The following is an 18,900-nucleotide window of genomic DNA, read 5'->3' on the forward strand; positions in this document are numbered from 1 at the left end:
CAAAATTATCCTTATATTATTTTTTATTCTAAAAATATTTTTATTCTCACTTCTTCTTTTCTTTTAAAGACCTAATATTTTTTAAAAAGGAAGAAAATCAGTTTTTTTGTTTGTTTTTTTGCAATGACATTAAACCTAGAAAATAGTTGCAAGGAATATCAGGCTTGATTACATCAGTCTTAAGATATTCATGTAGATCTCTTAATATAGTTTTCACCTATTTCTTTTTAAGCTTTTTTTTTTTTAAAGTAAGTAAGATCTTTTTCTATTGTAGTTTTAACAGCTCTTTGATTTCATGAAGAAAAGTCTTTTCCATATTCTGTTTTATAACTGGACAAATTTACCCAGCTCTTCTTTCTTCAAGTATTTTTCAATTAAATTTTTTGGGTTTTCTACATTAAACCAGGTTTTAATTAAAGAATGATAATGATTTCTTCATCATTACTATAGTTTTGTGACTTTTATTTCTATTTTCATATCCTTGATAGGCCTGAAGTACTTGAAAATTTGGGACAATGCTGCATTTGGATTAAAATGATGAGCATTAGTGTTACTTAAACCTGGTCTGAAAACCTGGCTTTACCACCTACTAATAGTTTCCCTTAACCCTCCCTAAAGTGGAAGTTAAGTGGCCAACTAACCTCCCTAAGCCTCATTTTACAAATCTTAAAATGGGAATAATAATAGTCCTTCATGTAGGTTTTTTTTTTTTTTTGAAGGTGAAGTTTTATTTATTTATTTATTCATTCATTCATTCTTCATTCCAGTACAATTAATATACATTGTTATATTAGTTTCAGGTGTCCAATACAGTGATTCAACAATTCTGTACATTGTTCGGTGCTCATAGATCAAGCAGCTACTTATACAGAACATGTAATACAGTAAATATTATTAATAATGCTAAATATTAAAAGGGGTAGTTGGGAGCATTCTTGCATTTTTTATTTTAATAAGAATAAATGTTATGTTTCACCATTAAGTATAATGTTGAATGTAGACAATATAAATATTATTTTGATCTATAGATCAGTGAAATATTTTATAGTTATCTGAGCATGAGAGCCAAGAGTGAAAGCATAATTCCTGGCTCCTTCCATTTGAAGAGGGAATTTAGCATTACTTTGTCTCTTCTTTCCTCTCTACGCTTCAGTCTTTGTTAGTTTAATCTAGAATTACAGACCTAGTTTATTATTATAAATACATTTTCTCTTAAATGATCATTTTAGTTTTTCCTTTCATGTTTGTAGATACATTTCTGATTGATATTGGTATTTAAATAAAATTTGAAAGTGAAGACAGTAGGTCTTTGTGTGCCTCTTAATGTTGTGCTTTGACACCTGATTACTCAAGTAAGAGATTTTTCAAAACACTAGAGAATAAGCCTGCTGAGTTTTAACCCATTCTTCTAGGAAGACATGATTTTCAGGGGTCCAAAAAATTGTTAGTTTTTTTTTTGTAGTCATGATTCTATTGCTGTACATCACTGTGAAGTAAATAATTGATGGAAGATACACTTTTCCTTAAATTTTCTTCGCTTCCTCTGCTAACAAAATAGAATCTGCTTCATTTTTCAAGGTCATCCAGGAAAGGTACAGTGCTATTTACAGAAAGTTGATTGAATCCCATAGTTCCAGACTTTCTTTTTGATGAAGATATACAGTAGAATATTGCTGAATGGGAAATTTTCTATTCCTTTTAGGAACTTTTTAGAAGGTTTGATGAATGAATTATAGGGGATAACTTTACAAAATCTTCGGTAACTTCTGTGTCTTTTAATCCATTTGAAATCACAGCCTCTATTTGGATTATGTTCTGTGATGTTTGAGATCTATCTGCTATCTTTGTGTTAACCTGGGGTGGAGATTTTCATTTTCATATGCAGTTCATTTTTGCAAGAGTGCCTTTTCTATATCAGTATACAAATATCCATATGAAAATGGATTGTGTTAATTCAGTGCAATGCCTGCCCTTTTTAATATTGAAAGACCTTAGGTATTTATCTTTATTGCCTTGACTTCTGAATTTCTTATAAGATTATTTGGGCAAGCTCAGCATTGGATTTTAAGATAAAATACATATAATGAGTAATGAGATAGGGGAAAAATATCTGGCAGAAGCCTTAGGGAATCTTAAGGCAGATTTTCAATTATTGCTTTATGTATCATGAACAATTTCACGGAGACATAGCAGTATAATACATATAGAAAATGCCTACTGTTGGTATAGAGTGCTTTTGAATTGTATGATCTTCAATTTATTGTCATAGTAACCTATTAAATAGTATCCTAGTCCTTAAAGTGTTGGCTCAGTTTTCAAAAATTGTCTTGTTTATACTGCAAATTCAGACACAGGGAAACTACTTTTTCAGAGCTTAATTTTGGAGGAAACTAATTATACAGGAGAAAGGAATGTAACATTGGAAGTGATACAAATCTAACTTCAGCTGAGTCTGTTCTTTTCCCTGAAACCTGTACAACTATTTGACATGCTAACTTCTACAGTGCTCTGCATAACACAGGTACTCTGGAAGCACTGAGTGCCTGAAATCTTTAATACTTATTTAAAAACTTAGGTGAAAATACTTATTGTAATGAATATATATTTGAAAGAAGTTTCAAATGTGGGGATAAACAAAAGCAATTTGAGTGACTAAAATTTTGGAATTTTAAAAGAAATTCCTTTTTGTGTGCTGTAGCCGCTAAGCTAACGTATTTTGTTGTTTTGAGAATTTCAAGTGATATTGTAGGTTTTATACTCAGAACAGGACTATACCAATAAAGAATGTTTCTGCTGCAAATAATTGAAATCCAATTCAAATTAGCTTAAACAAACAAACAAAAGGATTGCATGACTTTGATAAAGGGGAAGCATAGAGGGGGGTGGGTCCTTAGCTCACATAAATTGAGGGAATCAAATTGCCCAAAGAACCTACTATGCATCTTGTTCATCTTGCTCCCCTGAGGCTCAGCTTCATTCCTTCCTACCACAGTCCAGTTTCTTCTGATTATTGAGGAGACATGACACAGGTTCTTCCAGATTTCATCTTGCCTTTCAACAACAATGGTTAAGAGTGGGTTTATATGTCCCCACTTCAGCAATATACACATCTCCAAAAGGCTTTTGTTTCTCCATCCTTGGACCAGATGTCCATGCTTATAGCTATGGGGTTGGGGGATTTATATCGGTAACCCTAGCTCAACTACATAGTTGGAGCAGGAGAAGTATAGTAGTCCCAGGAGGAGCAGGGAGGTAGAGTCATAGGGAGGACAAAGCAGCCAGATTAAGGAGTGATATAAAGTGCCACTGAAAAATGAATGTTAAATAGATGTCAAATTTCTGTTTTGGCAGAAATCGCAAAGTTTGGGAGTCCTTGAGTTAACAAAATGGGGATGATGAATGACTTCATTAGGAGGAAGAAGTGAAGGGAGAAATCCCAGCCAGTGCAGCCATTCCTGACCCTCCTTTCATAATTTGGGGTTTGCCCAAAAAGGAAGGACAAGAGAACATATCTGTGGTAGACAGAATAATGGTACTCAAAGATGTCTATGTTCAAAAGCTTACAACATGTGAATATGTTTCTTACATTGCAAAAAGGACTTTGCAGTTGTTAACCTAACTTATATTAATAGCTATAAGCACAACACTAGTAATACCAATGTCTAATACTATTTCCCCATTTCCCACTTTCTTACGGTTGAAGGAATAGAGTCAGGTTTATCTATTTCCTTCACTGATTCCTTCAACAAGGTTTACTTCATATATGTTTTGTCCCAGGCACTGCCTGAGTGCTGGAGGCACAAAAGTTGTGGTGACACATTCCTTTCCTTCCAGATGTGTCCAAGCTAAGGATGGAAATAGACACGTAAACAAATCATCTCACTATATTTGGCGGGCCAAAGGCTGACTTAAGGCCATAAATTAAAGGGCAGCAGTTATTTGTTTTCATTGTCTTGGATAATATTTTCAACATGTTGAGGAGGAGGTCATTGAGAGAACATGACCACCAGCTGACCCGCAAGTTGGATCCAGGCAATTGGAGGCTCCTCTCCCGCTCCCTGCCGTTAGATGTATGTTCTGCCCACCATCCCCACAGTGGAAGCTATTTTCAAGGATGCAGCACTGAGGGAACAATGTGTTCTTGAGACCATCGGTACATCATACGTGACTGAACCCAGCTAAGACCTCTTCGTAAACTTTTACAATTCTTGTGGCTGGGTGAAGAGATCTACTCTTTTTTGCAGCTGCCCAAGACAAGCCTTGTATGTAAGTTCCCTTGCTTATTAAACCTGTCACCTACCAATCTGGAGTAGCCTCTTTCTTTGGTCTTCCCTCGCCCTCTGTGTACAAGGGACAGTTTCAGATTTCAACCAGGAAGCTCCTGAGGTTTTGAACCAATAATCAGCAAGGCAGCCAGGAGACTGAAGAAATGGGTCTTGGGATAAAGGCATCTGTAGGGGAAATTTTGAGTTGGTTATCCATCTCTGTGTGGGGAGAAGTGGTCCATATTTAGATGCTTGTGGACTGCCACATGAATATAGGAACAACCCGGAAAAGCCGTATGGTTTGGCACATTTGTTTGAGGACCCACGCACAGCACACTGTGGCAGAGAAGGGAAATGATTGGCTGCAACAGTAGGCTGGCCTCTACGGTGAGTAATTAGGCTGACTGCCCACTGATCCTGATTAAGGGCCAAAGCCCAAGTTAGAAAGTTGGGAGAAGAGCTGAGGTTAAAGAAGTACATGCAGGTGTCCACTACTCTGTCAGCTTCAGGGCTGGCAGACAGGTGGGAAAGCAGGTTGATAAGTTGGAGGCCTTGAGGTACCATTTTGCAAAGCTGAGGTGGGGCACAAGCTGCTGAGAAATCAGGTCTAAGTGCTTGTGACCAAGCCTGATGGGACGCTAAGAGGTAGGGGCACAGGACCAACTACCCAAGAGCTGCATTGAGGGGGTATTGTACTCCCTGCTCATAGTGCTTTCAGAAGTCCAGGATGGATGGTAAAAAAACCAGATGGGTCATGGCACAAGTTTGTGAACTGTGAATTGGACAAGGTAGTGCGCCCTCACCTGTGGGGCTGTGCCCAACACTGCATTTATCTTAGATACTTGGGCTACAGTCCTACGAGTGTATCACGCTGTACTGAACTGAGGAAATGCTTTTTTTCAGAATAACCCTGGCCACTGAGTCACAAAATCAATTTGCCTCCATATGGAACGGACAACAGTGGACTTTTCAAGTGCTTTTCCAAAGCTATCCGCTTGGTCCCACAATATTTCATGGGATGGTAGCCTGAGATCTGTCCCTGTTCTCCTTCACCGCATTAGTAAAATGCATCCATTACACGGATTATGATATCATGTTAAGATGTGAAGACTTGCCTCTGCTGTAGGACATTCTGTAGATTTTGCTGGAACATCTTCAAGGAGAGGATGAGTGGTGAACCCACAGAAAATTTAAGGCCCAGGAATTGCTGTAAAGTTTTTGGGAACTGTATTGTTGGATAAGTCATGCATTGTCCCAGAAGCTGTGATTAACAAGATATGAGCCTATCCTACTCCTAAGAACCTGAAAAAGGTACAAGATTTTGTATGGATTTTGGGGTTTTGGAGGACTTTTATTTCCCACCTGGCATAGTACTTCTGTTCCTTAGACTGCCTGGTAAAAAAAACGGCACCTATGAGACTGGGGATCAGAGCACCAAGCTGCCTTTGAGAAGACAAAAGCACTAATGAAGCAGCTTAAAGCTCTGGGCATCTCCCAAGCAAGCAGGGCTACCATTTGAATTTGATATGTCTGTGACTCCAGAAGGTATGTGTTGGGCACTATGGCAGAGATAATAGGAGGAGAGAGTGTCCCTAGGATTTTGGTCCCAGCTCTGAAGGGAACAGAAACCAGATGTACCTCCATAGAGCAACAGCTCCTAGGAGCATATACAGTACTCTTCCAGGTTGAGCTTCTTATGAAGGAACAGCCTATCACAGTAAGAACTCCCCTTCTTCTCAAGGGGTGGGTGGAGAACATGTCCCACCCCTTGCAAATTGCAACAGAGGGACACCCAGTCCGCTAGCCCACTGTCTCTAGATATATGGGTGCTACTAGGCCCGGTGGAGTGTATACGTTCTCCGAATGCCTCCATCCCTATCCTTGTGGTGGCCCATGAAGAGGGAGTGGGGGAAATTCCTGCTAATGCCTGGTATACAGATGGACACCCCACCCACATGGACTGCAGTCACTCTTCAGCCCAACACTGACACCATCTGGATGGAAACAGGAACAAGTCCAGCAGCCAGTGGGCTAAAGGAATAGCAGTTTGGCTGGTTATCACTCATGATCCCTGGCCATTAACCCTCTGCACAAACCGTGGGGCTGTTATAAAGGGATTAACCCTATGGCATGGACAATGGGAAGCCCAGAAGTAGGTGATCATAAATAAGCCCTTGTAGGGTCAGGTAAGATGGAAGACATTTGGGCTCTTCTACAGGAGCCTGAGGTAGTCTTCCCCGTCTTTACCTTTATGGCTCAAGGAAATGACAACCCCTGGCATTCAGGAAACTGATGCCCTAGCTCAGAGTACAAACTTTAGCCCCTGACCCTTTAGTAGATACAGCTGATTGGGTCAGAGGAAGGGCAGCCACTGTAGCACCTGGTGGGATTGCCTATTGCCAAGGATGTCAGATTACCTTTGAAATCTAGCAACTTGGTTAATGCGGTAACAGCACATCCTGTATGTTCTAAATAATGCCTTAGGCAACTGCCAAAGGAGTCTGGAGCCATCCATAGAAGTTCCCATTCAGTGAGGGATTGGCAAATTGATTAGACCGGCCCCTTCCTCCAAGTGAAGGTTCTAAATCTGCCTTGGTTTGTGTGGACACTGTGTTTAGCCTAACCCAAGCTAGCCCCCATTGCTGTGCAAACCAGGCTGCCACTAATAGGGGATTAGAGAAACTCATGGATACCCTCACCAAATAGGTAGTGATCAGGAGTCACATTTCCAAGGTCATGACGTGGAACATGATACTGAATGGAGGCTCAACCCCCAAGTAGCAGAGTCCGTAGAAAGAAATAATGGAATACTAAAGCAGAAATTAAATTACTAACAGGTAAAACCACTTTGGCTGGGTGGATTAAAGTACTGTCTCAGGCTTTAAAACATTTGAATGATCAATCACTGTGGCCTATTGCCCCATCTGCCTGACTGGGGAGTCTTATGGAGACACCTAAGGCTGTAAACGCTGTGGGAGACAGCCATTGCCCTGACTCACCGAGGATCAGCGGCAAGCTATGCTGCTGAGGACACCAAGCCCCATCACACCTGGGAAAGGTGTATTCTTTTCTTTTTTTTTTTTTTAAAGATTTTATTTATTTATTTGAGAGAGAATGAGATAGAGAGAGAGCATGAGAGGGGGGAGGGTCAGAGGGAGAAGCAGACTCCCCGCTGAGCAGGGAGCCCGATGCAGGACTCGATCCTGGGACTCCAGGATCATGACCTGAGCCGAAGGCAGTCACTTAACCAACTGAGCCACCCAGGTGCCCTGGGAAAGGTGTATTCTATTGAAATTTGTAATGGGATGTCCTACCAGGATGGGTGGGTTACTTTGCATCTTTGGGTGAGGAGGAGCTACGTAAACTCAACTGGGACCCCACTGTCCTGCTACAAGGTGAACCTCTTGAGACACACTGTACTTGGAATGGAACACACACCATTTAAAGGCAGAAAAAGATGGAAATCCTGGGTTGGTACATCCTGCTGCTAGTCTGTCTCTTCTCATCTGACAGCGCTGCCTTCTCCTGGCATGGTAAACACAACCATGTCAAACTCTTGAAGCTGCAGCCACATTGACACCTAATGATCAGGGCACAGGTGTAATTCTTATACAAGGTGGGTATTTTCCCATACAGTTTCCTACTAAAGATCTGTCTTTTCAACCCTGGACTTGTACTGTTCTTCCGGTGTCAGGTCACAAGATGGGTGCTTTGATGGAGATAGCTTTCTACAATAGGCCCACTTGTGTGCTCGGCAAAGGAATCAATGCAACTTTTGGTAAGTGGGCAGCTGCCACTCTCTAGCTTGTCGGGATTGCCATAGTGGGTATCACCACTCCAGAGAGGGGATTAGAGGGCCTTAAAGCAGTATATTAAGGAATAACGACCTCGTGCTCTTACTCTTAATTCTTCTGCTACTACTAATACTGATCCAGAGACCTGGGCTGTGGCACACACTATCAATAAGTGGGCTGCACAGGCAGCCCAACAAACTGTTGACCAGAAGGGTCTTAAAAATACCACCATCAAAGCCATGGATGGCTAGGGGCACTTGGGTGGTGAAGTTAGTTAAGTGGCTGACTCCTGGTTTTGGTTCAGGTCATGATCTCAGTGTCGTGGGATTGAGCCCTGTGTTGGGCACAGCACTCAGTGTGGAGTCTGCTTAAATTTCTCTCTCCTTATCCTTCTGCCCCTCCCCCCACCTCTCTCTCAAATAAAAAAAATAAATAAATCTTTAAAAAAAAAAACCCAAAACCCAAAAGCCATGGATGACTATGCTCAAATGTGGGATGGGTTCATTTGGCTCACCCTGGGTTGTGAACATTTAAGCACTCAGGCACCCCTTTGTTGGGAAGCGAAATATCACTCTAAATGGAATGAACCCAGTTGTACCAGGGATATGGGATGGATATTACCAAAGCTGCATAGTCACTCTGTCACATGAAAGGATAGTGACTGCTTTGGCACTAACTGGTTTGGCACTGACTGGTCATGCCTTCTGGATATTTCTGGATAGCCCTCAATGGGACCCAGTGGTTGTATGGCACAATCTTTGTGGCTTCCACCTTAGTGGTTGGGCTTCTGCACCCTGGGTTTTCTTTGGCCACAGGGGAGAATCCACTCTGCAGTAACAAAAATTACCGACCTCTGTTTCCTCCAGGCACATTCTGTTTTCCACCACTATGATCATTTAGCTGCCGTCTTTGTTCCCTCCATTGGCCTGCAAAATGTTAAAGGACACATAGAAGCCTTTGTTAAATTCCCTCAACAAGCTTTAAGTGATGGTTGGCAAAGCCTGATTTTACTGAACACTGAACGCTCTCTAATGACCAAAGCTGTCCTCTGAAATAGAATGGACATTATTACTACCTGTGCCATTATCCAAACAAAATATGTGTGTATATCTGATGAGTCTGCTAATGTATCATCTTTATTAAATCACGTGAGGGCACAAGTGAATGCCCTGTGGTCGGACTCCCAGTCTGTGGGACTTAATAAATCAGTGGTTAGGAGCATGGGACTCTGGGCAGAAAAACTTACTTATTTTGGGAACCATTATCTTGATGTGGGTCTTGTCTGTCACGCGCCTATATTGCTGCTGTGGACCTGCCTCCAATGCACCCTGCAGCCCTCACACGAGCCGACTCCCTGATAGGGGAACCCCTTGCTGACTGCTCCGGGCTCATTGTAGAAGGTGGGGTGTGGGCGGTTGTAAGAGCCGCCGCAGGGGTGCAGTGTCCGCGGAGGTCACGGAGAGGTCATGACCTCCAGCCGACCCCCAGCTGGATCCGGGCACTCAGAGGCCCCTCGGCCCCGCCCAGTCCTTGGAGTGTCCCTTCCGCTCACCATTTCCGCAGCAGGAGCTTGTTTCCGGGGCGCAGCCTCGAGGGAGGCATGTGCTGTGGAGACTTCGGGGTGTCTGAGCGCAGGGGAGGCGTCTGCGTCAACTCCAGACCACGGGGCGGCTGGCGGTGCCCAGGACCCGCCTGGTGTGTAAGTTCCCTGGCTGCGTCCCGGCTGCCCCCTGCCCACCTGGGGGCCTGCCTGCCCCGCCACGTGCGGGTGCCAGGTTCAGAGTCACCCAGGAGGCTCCCGAGGTCTCGAACCAGCAGTGTGTCAGACGAGGAGAGACACGCTAGGAGGATAGTATCCTAGAGCATTGCTTAGATGGAAGAGACGGTCGCGGATCCAGGTGTGAGGCTGAACACAACTGACTGGACAAGCAGACAGAATCATAGATCTCAGTTGGCCGCAGAAAGTCCGGCTTTTCTACACTGGCCATGTCACTTTTACCAGCAGCCCCTTTCTCTCACAAAAGTGTCCCCTGGGTGTACTCCCAAAGGGCCCTAAGTTCTTGGTTACAGCTCTCATTCTACTGGCTATTATCTATTTATCTTTGTCCCCACATGACTGTAAACACTTCAGGGAAAGGAAGCGCCTCATTCATCTGTGTTTCCAGCACCCTACACAGTCCTGGAAGTTAGTAGATACTTAATCAGTCCTTAATTGAGGAATTAACTAGGAAAGAATGATGTCATGATTAAGATAACTTGAACTCATAGAGATGTGATTATATGTAATATAGCATTAGCTGTAATAAGGAAACCCCAAATTTTAGTGGCTTCCCAGAATGAAAAATTATTTGTGGCTCATGTAGCCCAAATTAAGTGTTTTTGATTGTCAAGGGGTTCTCCTCTGAAGAGTGATTTGGGAACCCTGACCCCTTCCATTTTTTGTCTCCACGATCTTCAGTGTAAGGCAGGGGGTTACAGAGGGTGAGAGGAAGGAAGGGTTGTATTTACAGTTTTTATGGGCCAGGTGGGAAAGTGGCTTGTAATCCATTGCATGTAATGTAACACCATTGATAATGTCTACAACTACCTGCAACAGAGTCTGGAAATGTGATGTAGCTGTGTGCCCAGAAACATTCTCCCCTACAGTGTGCCTTCTACCACATTTTAAGATAATTTCTCTATAGAAAATGTTATTTATATATACACGTAAGAAAAAAATATCAAAAACTATGAGATTATCAGCAACCATGGCAATTTATTTAACACAGTTATGTATATGTCCCTATTCTTAGGGCCTTGTAAACTGATTTGATGTCTACTTTGGGATGGAAAAAAAAAGAGAACGAAGAAATTAATTAAATACCCTTCATAGAAGCTGAAGAAAACAGAAAGGAAAATAATAACAATGATAATGGTGACAACATATTTAATGCTCACTCATTCATTTTAAGTGTTATTATTGTGGAATTATTTTCTTTAGGTACGACTTTCAGAGACGTATTTGTCCTAACAGTAAAAAGAATTGTCTCAAAGTTATTTTTTTCGGTCAGCTGTTCCAAACAAATGATTTAATTGCCAAAGAGAATTTCATTTTATTACAAGTTAACAGGTTTTCATTAAACTCATTCAAACATGTTAGTATTTTTTCTCTTTTGATGTTGTATATCTTAAAGCAGATTAAGTGGTATTTATGAGTCCCATTAATAACAAGATGAATGTTGTTTCATTTTATTATTGAGACTCTCACTGTACTTTTTAATCCCCAAGTAATACATTTTTATAGAGAATATAGGAACAAGTAATAAAAATATGAAAATCACCACCAATGCCATCACTCAGAAAAAGACATTTTAGATAATTGGGATATATTCTTTCAGAATTTTTCTATGAATATAATATGTTGATTTTTCATTTTGGTTTGTTTTAGCAGAGTTTTACAAAAATAAGATCATTTTGTAATCTGTTTTTCTTAGTCGATGTTATGTCATAAACATAATCACATATCCTTCTGCATTAACAACCTCATAGTATTTCATAATATGATAAATCAAAATTTATTAAGCCAATCCCTCAATACAACAATTAGATTACTTCCAGTTATTGGTTATTATAAATAAGATGGGATGAACATCTTTGTACTTGGATCTTTGCCAGTGTTATTGGACTATGTCTAAAATGTCAAAACCATTAGTTCCCAAATATTAGTATGCATAGGAATCATCCTGGGGACTTATTCAGACTTCTAGGCCCTAGTCAGAGAGATTCTGATTAGGCAGTTCTGGAATAAGGCCTGGGAGTCTGAATTTTAGCAAGCACCATCTGTTATTATCATGCAGGGAGTTTGGGCATCACATTTTGAGAAATAATGGCTTAGAGATAATATAAATACTATCTTATCCCTCCAACCTTTGCAAAAATGCCATTTTCCAGCAATAAGATATATGTGTCCTAGTGGTCAGTTTTACATTTCTTTCCAAATTAAGGCCATTTAACCTCCTGCCTTCTACCAGATACAGTTGTTCTATTTATTTTTGAAGTATCGATACACATTGATCTGGAATTTTTAAAGAGCCATTTGTCATACTGTTTTTTGAATGGAAATGTTAGGATATACTGTTTTATCATTTTTATTGTCAAGATAAAAATACTACACTTTATTTTTTTTTAAAGATTTTATTTATTTATTTGACAGAGAGAGACACAGCGAGAGAGGGAACACAAGCAGGGGGAGTGGGAGAGGGAGAAGCAGGCTTCCCGCTGAGCAGGGAGCCCGACGTGGGGCTCGATCCCAGGACCCTGGGATCATGACCTGAGCCAAAGGCAGACGCGCTTAATGACTGAGCCACCCAGGTGCCCCTACGCTTTATTTTTAATAGAGGTTGTTCTCTCAAAAGAGGTTACCTCTCGAGGTGGTTTTATCTAAAAGAGAATGTCACAAACATTGAGTCTTTCATCAGATAGCCTGGGTTATATAAAGCATTTTTGCAGTAGCAATGCTACTGTCAGAGTGGGCAGCTTAGCACTTACAAAAATATATTAGCTTTGGCCAGTTACATTCAGTGTTCAGCTCTGCTAGACTCATCCTTTGTTCTTTTCCATATTCATCCCGAAGAAGGGTATCTGTACACTTCAGTCATTAACTGCTCTTGAGAAATGTATAAGGCAAATTATGACCTGTTAGCAATCCCAGAATGTGGGTTCATTTTGCACTTATGTCCTTAGATGAAGACACAGAACTTCACTAACACATAGAGGCTCACTTTCTCAATCTAAAGGCCAAGAATGTTACATTTATTACCTTTTCTTTTTATTTTGTGTGCTTGCCTTCTCTCTACACATTGATTTTGCCATTGGCTATTATAAAATCAGAGTATTCAAAACTGAAAGTGGTCTTACGGTTCATTTTGTACAACCTCTCAATTTTATATCTAAGGAAACTAAAGCCCAGAAAGGTTCAATGACCCCTTAACATCACAAAAGTAATTATCCTAGAAACTCTATCTCCTGATTTAATCAACAAGGATTATTATTAATTTTCAGTGTTTATGTAAGACTGTCCTGATCTCAGTTCTGTTGTTGTTGTTGCTGCTGTTGTTATTTCAATGAAAATGTGAAGCTTATTAAATTTTGGTCAATTAGTAATTGTTCTCTTCTAGTAATCTGCACCCTGCCTTACTATACTTGTTAGAAGTAGTAAAACACAGTTGTTCTTAGCTCCACCTTTAACTAAAAGAGATTTGGTTTTGGATCTTGACTGAAGGGTAATTGGCCATCCTGGTTTGGGTCTGGCGATTTCCCCAGACTTGGAACTTGCAGTGCTAAGACCAGAAAGTCCCAGGCAAACTGGAAGGGTTACCCTGCTAACCACGTGGCTGTGTTATGCAGGCCTGCTGTTTTATAGGTTTCTCTTTCTCTGTGTGTAAAATGGGAGAAATAACAGCATCTAACTCAGAGGATTTCAGTAAAATTTGCGAGTTGGTATATGTAAAACAAAGCACCATTTAATAAGGACTCAACAGATATTAGTCATTATTATTATTAAAATTTTTCTCAGATTTGTTGAGATGTAATTGACATAGAGCAGCATGTAAGTTTAAAGTGTAACAGCACTGTGATTTGACTTACAAATGTGAAATCATTACCACAATAAATTTAGTTAATATTCATCATCTCAAATAGATACTGCATGGAAAAAGAAAAAAAATATCCTCATGATGAGAACTCTTAGGATTTATTCTCTTAACAACTTTCATATATATCAAATGGCAGTGGTAACTGAAGTTATCATGTGGTACATTCTATCCCTAGTATGTATTTATCTTATAATGGGAAGTTTGTTCCTTTTGACCACTTTCATTCAGTTTCCCCTCCCTCCTGTACCCCCACTTCTGGTAACCACAAATTGGATCTCTTTCTTCTGTGAGGTTTTTTTTTTTTTCTGTCTTAGGTACTATATATAAGTGAGATCATACAGAATTTGTTTTTTCTGACTTGTGTAACTCAGCATAATGCTCTCAAGGTCCATCCATGTTGTTGCAAATGTCAGGATTGGCTCCTTTTTTTTTTTTTTTACTGCTATAAACATTGGGGTGCATGTACCCCTTCGGATCACTACATTTGTATCTTTGGGGCAAATACCCAGTAGTGCAATTGCTGGGTCATATGGTAGGATTGACTCCTTTTTGCAGCTATTATTGTTAATGTTTTACAAATCAAGAAGATTCCTCAGAGCGCAGATTTTCAGAATCTGGATCTTCGTATCTAGGATTTGAAATAAATGAACTTTGACTTTAGCTTAGACATCTTCTTTACCTTTTTGGTGCCCTTATTTTATTCTATTTATCCATAAAATTAGATAATAAAATGAAAAGCTGAATAGAGTACACCACTGCATATCCTTTAACATTTTTCAAGATATAAGCCAGAAAAAGACAAATTTTCTATGTGGAATTGATATAGATGAATGAAGTATCAAAGGCAGCATAGTTCTGTGAAAATATAAAGGAAATTAACCTGGATTATAATAATAGTAGCTGCCATTTTGTTGAGTACAAACTGTGCCAGATATTGGTACTTTAAATACTTCATATCTCTGTTCCAGACAATAACCTTGTGAGGTAAAAATTATTATCCTAAATGTTCAAATGAAGAACCAACCTTACTTGTCCAAAGATAGTAGTATAATAAGGAATACAATAGAAATTCTAAGCTAGGTATGGGCTCCCCAAAGTCAGTTTTTAAGTTATAATGGACAGGTTAATTTTGGGAAAAGTACTTTGCCTCCCTTGACTAGTTTCTTTACCTTTAAAGTTCAGAAGGAAACAAAATTGTTATTTATGATTGTTTATCACATTGAAGGTAATGAGCAATGCAGTTTATTATGTTTCTAATAAAGAAATAGAAAACTCAGGGAGATGAAGCAGCACTCTAAGAGCACAGCTAAGTGGCAACACAAAGACTAAAACCCAGCATGTTACCTGGTAACATTTGGTGACTCTATCATTCTGAGGACATGGATATAATAAACATTGTTAGAGTAGACTTCCCAACCACTGGGAAATAATAATTGCTCATGTAACAGTATGTTTTTTCCAACTAACATCAAAATATTAAATTTTCTACTTTATTCTAGACTTGATTTGCCTTGCATGTGGATAATAAAGATCTAATTTGCAAAATTCAGCTATGATTTTAACATAATTCTACTGGGTACCCAGTTTTCTTTTCATGTCCTTTTTTGTTAAATTCCCCTCACAAAGTCTTACGATAAAAGTTTGCAAAGAATATTCATCCAAGTTAACACAAACCATATGAAAATGTGTTACAAGTATGGTCCTAAGTATGGAGAAAAAGAATAGGACTCATTTTCTCCCTAGCTTTTCATAGGCATGTAGGTATAGATACGTCATATGTCAAGATATATGTGTGAATTTTCTGTAAGTCATTTTATAGAAGGCAGAAAAATATTTTGACTTGCCCTTGATTTTACAGAATTCATGCACAAAGCTCATAAATTCTAAAATTATTGGAGATGTCAGTTGACTGTAACAACTGAGCCATATCTAAATATACTGGTGAACAAATTTACTGTTTTAAAAATAAATATAGATTTCAGTTATTCTAATCTTGTCACCAAATATTGTTCTCTTAGTGTTGTTGCTTCATAGTTAGCATTTTTCATGTATACTTTTCCCTTAATTTCTTTCTCCAGAAGTATAGAGCTATCATGTATTGTTCAATGCTGGGACTTTCATTGAGAACTGTACTTTCTTCAACTCTTGCCTTAGGCCTCTGAGGAAACACTGCATTCCAGTAATGAAGAGGAAGACCCTTTCCGAGGAATGGAACCCTATCTTGTACGGAGACTTTCTTGCCGCAATGTTCAGCTTCCCCCTCTTGCCTTCAGACAGTTGGAACAAGCAGACTTGAAAAGTGAATCAGAGAACATTCCAAGACCAACCAGCCTTCCCCTGAAGATTCTACCACTGATTGCTATCACTTCTGCAGACTCCAGTGGGTGAGTGCCTTTGGGCGATGTTTTCCCATTTTGTATTTTGGATGGTGATTGTTATCTTTGGTCTTTTGAGATTTTGTGGCTCATTGCTTGATTTGAGTGGGGGGAAAAATGGGATTTCTAGAGCCAGAAGAAAGAAGGGTCATTTTCCCTCAGGTAATGTCTCTATCTCTGCAGGGGAAGCTGTTTTAGTCAAACTGTTTTACACGGAGGAATTGAAAAGGTATTGGTAAATGATCATAAGCATCTAGGAAAGGGGACTTGGACTTAGAAAATTAATATTGGTCATATGTGATTTAATAAAAAATCCTTAACAAATGAGAACTAATGGACAAATTACCACATAGGCATACATATCTGGAAAAGGTAGGCAGTGTTCATTCATGTAAAACAAATTTGGGATCAAGAATAGATTGTCCTGTAATTAGAATCAAAGGCAATACGCATTTATATTCATGAGTCTAGTAATTCGGCCTTTGACACTTTGAGGTGTTACTAGAATACTGTTTCAGTTCCCAGCATGAGGTGCTTTTATTTAGCATTAGTACATATGGAAGGATCACATGTAGTCACTGTCTCTATGATGCAATAACATATCTCCATCTTTGCAAAGTACTTGTGTTTTTGTTCTTTCTCTGCTCTTTACCAATAGAGTTTTTATTCTCTAAGAGCAATGTCACCAGGTAAAACATTGTGAAAGAAAGTATGGAAAATGGGCACACCCCTTATTTGCTCTTTTGTTCAGCTGCGTTTTTAAGAAGCTTGAATAGAAAAGAAAGGAGGAAGCCATTGGCCCATACTTGGAAAGCCTCTAGAGCGTTTCCTAAGATTACAAGAACAAAGCCATTTGTTATTTGGCAAATGTGATTCTTCCCCATTTTGAGAAGGTACTTCTGGATTTTCTTAAAAGTTGTTAGAAAAGTTGTGATCAGGAGAAATTTTGCTAATAACTGTCCTCTAAGATACTGAATTTAGTTGTTTGAATTGTTACAGACCAGTTCAAAGGGCCTGTGTTATTAAAAGGTATAAAGAAATTACTACTAGATAAATAAGAATATAGCAAATTCTTTCTTTGAATCAATGGAAAGAGGAAATATTTGTTTGGTTGTTTTTCATATTGGTTTTGGTTTTTAATGAATCATGTATATAAAGAAGAGTGTATACCTATTCATCAAACACACTAAAGCCTTTGGGAATTTTGTATGGCAGCTTGACCTGAACATTCTTTGAAAAATACTATCTCAAAAAACTGATTTCCCCTCCCATTGGGATCAATACCACTACTGTTCATCTGTGTAGAGGGCAGGATTCCCAGATATCAGGGGTGTCAGGGGTCACCAAGACCACCCCTAGTTTCCATGGTTTGCTAGATGAGCTTCCAGTACTCAGCAGATAGTCATATTCATGGCTGAGATTTATTACAGCAAAAGAATACAAAGCAAAATCAGAAAAGAAAAAGGCACATAGGGCAAAATCTAGAGGAAACCAGACACAAGCTTCCAGTCTCCAGTCCCAGTGGAGTCAGACAGGATGCACTTAATTCCTCTAGAAATGAGATGTGACAGCACATGTGAAATGTGTAGAAGCCTTCTGGCAGAGAAATTTATGAAAGACTCGGTGCTTATATGAGGAATCTAAAATAGTGAAACTCATAGACACAGTAGAAGGGGGCTTGCAGGGAACTGGGGTAGGGGAAATGGGAAATTGCTATTCAATGGGTATATAGTTTCAGCTATGCAAAATGAATCAGCTCTAGAGATCTGCTGTACAACATTCTGCCTATGGAGAACAATACTGTTATGTGTGCTTAAAAATTTGTCACTAGGGTAGATCTCATGCTAAGTGTTCTTAGCACAATAAAGAAAAAAAAGCCACAAAATAAAAAATAAGACTCAGTGCCCAGAATTTTTACTGGGAGCTGGTCACTTAGGCACCCTCTAGCTAGTATGTGCCTAAATTTCAGATTCCCAGAAGGAAAGCAGTCATTCAGCACAAACCACATTTTTTGGCAGAACCAGTTTAGGCACAGTGAACCATTCTTACCATTCAGGGAATGGTGGGCACCCTCCTGAAATCCAAGTTTCTAGGGCCAACCTTTCAAACAAGCTTTTCTAAAGATAATAGTCACAGGCCTGATGTTAACTCTGTTCTGCACAGCAGATATATCTTAGTATCATTATCTTGCTTTTTCTACATTTGAGTAAGAAGGGATTATATTTGTAATTAAAATTAAACTAATTTAAGCCTGTGATACGTTCAATTAACCTTTGGTATCTCAAAAAAATTGGTGGCTAACCATGATTTCTTATTCAAACCTTATGTTATATCATCTGCTGTTAAAAGAAAATGATGCAGTATATCTAATATATCTCTATATAGTTGGCAATGTGCATAATTAAAAATCTCAGGTAAAAGCCAAACTGATTTAATTAAATTCGAATGTGTTGCTAAAAACAAATAGTCTCTAAGTGCCAAAGAACTTAGAGATTCAGAATTGTCTGTATGGTAGCACTTGTGTTGGTTCAAAGTTTGTTTCCTTCTTAAGAAGAATCTAAGAATCAAGTATAAGCGGAATTGTGCTTACCATTTGTAAAATACTCAGGATTTTGGAGGAAAGAATTTGTCTTTGAGAGAAATAAAACCAGGGTAACTTGTCTGTACCTGAAGGCAGCCAGGAGATTCCATGGACAAGAGTGGCCAACAAGAAACGAAGACTAGGAATGTATTAAAGGATAGTTATTACCTTCTGAAGCAAAAATTATTTGTGAATTGAGTATTTGAGAAATATAAAAATCAGATATATACTTTTCTGGAATACCTAAGCTTT

General features: G+C 39.3%; 1 protein-coding gene across 4 annotated transcripts in view; it reads left to right on the forward strand.

Annotated features, from left to right (window-relative positions):
- PDE4D (phosphodiesterase 4D) overlaps window positions 1-18,900 on the forward strand; it is a 1,449,177-nt gene that overhangs the window by 477,872 nt on the left and 952,405 nt on the right. For all 4 annotated transcript variants that reach the window (XM_032403448.1, XM_032403447.1, XM_032403446.1 and 1 more), the window contains exon 3: window positions 15,847-16,076. In XM_032403448.1, the coding sequence (XP_032259339.1) occupies window positions 15,847-16,076 (230 nt within the window). The remainder of the gene's footprint in view (window positions 1-15,846; window positions 16,077-18,900) is intronic.

The sequence above is a fragment of the Phoca vitulina genome, unplaced genomic scaffold, assembly GCF_004348235.1.
Source record: "Phoca vitulina isolate PV1807 unplaced genomic scaffold, GSC_HSeal_1.0 scaffold6, whole genome shotgun sequence".
Lineage (NCBI taxonomy): Eukaryota > Metazoa > Chordata > Mammalia > Carnivora > Phocidae > Phoca > Phoca vitulina.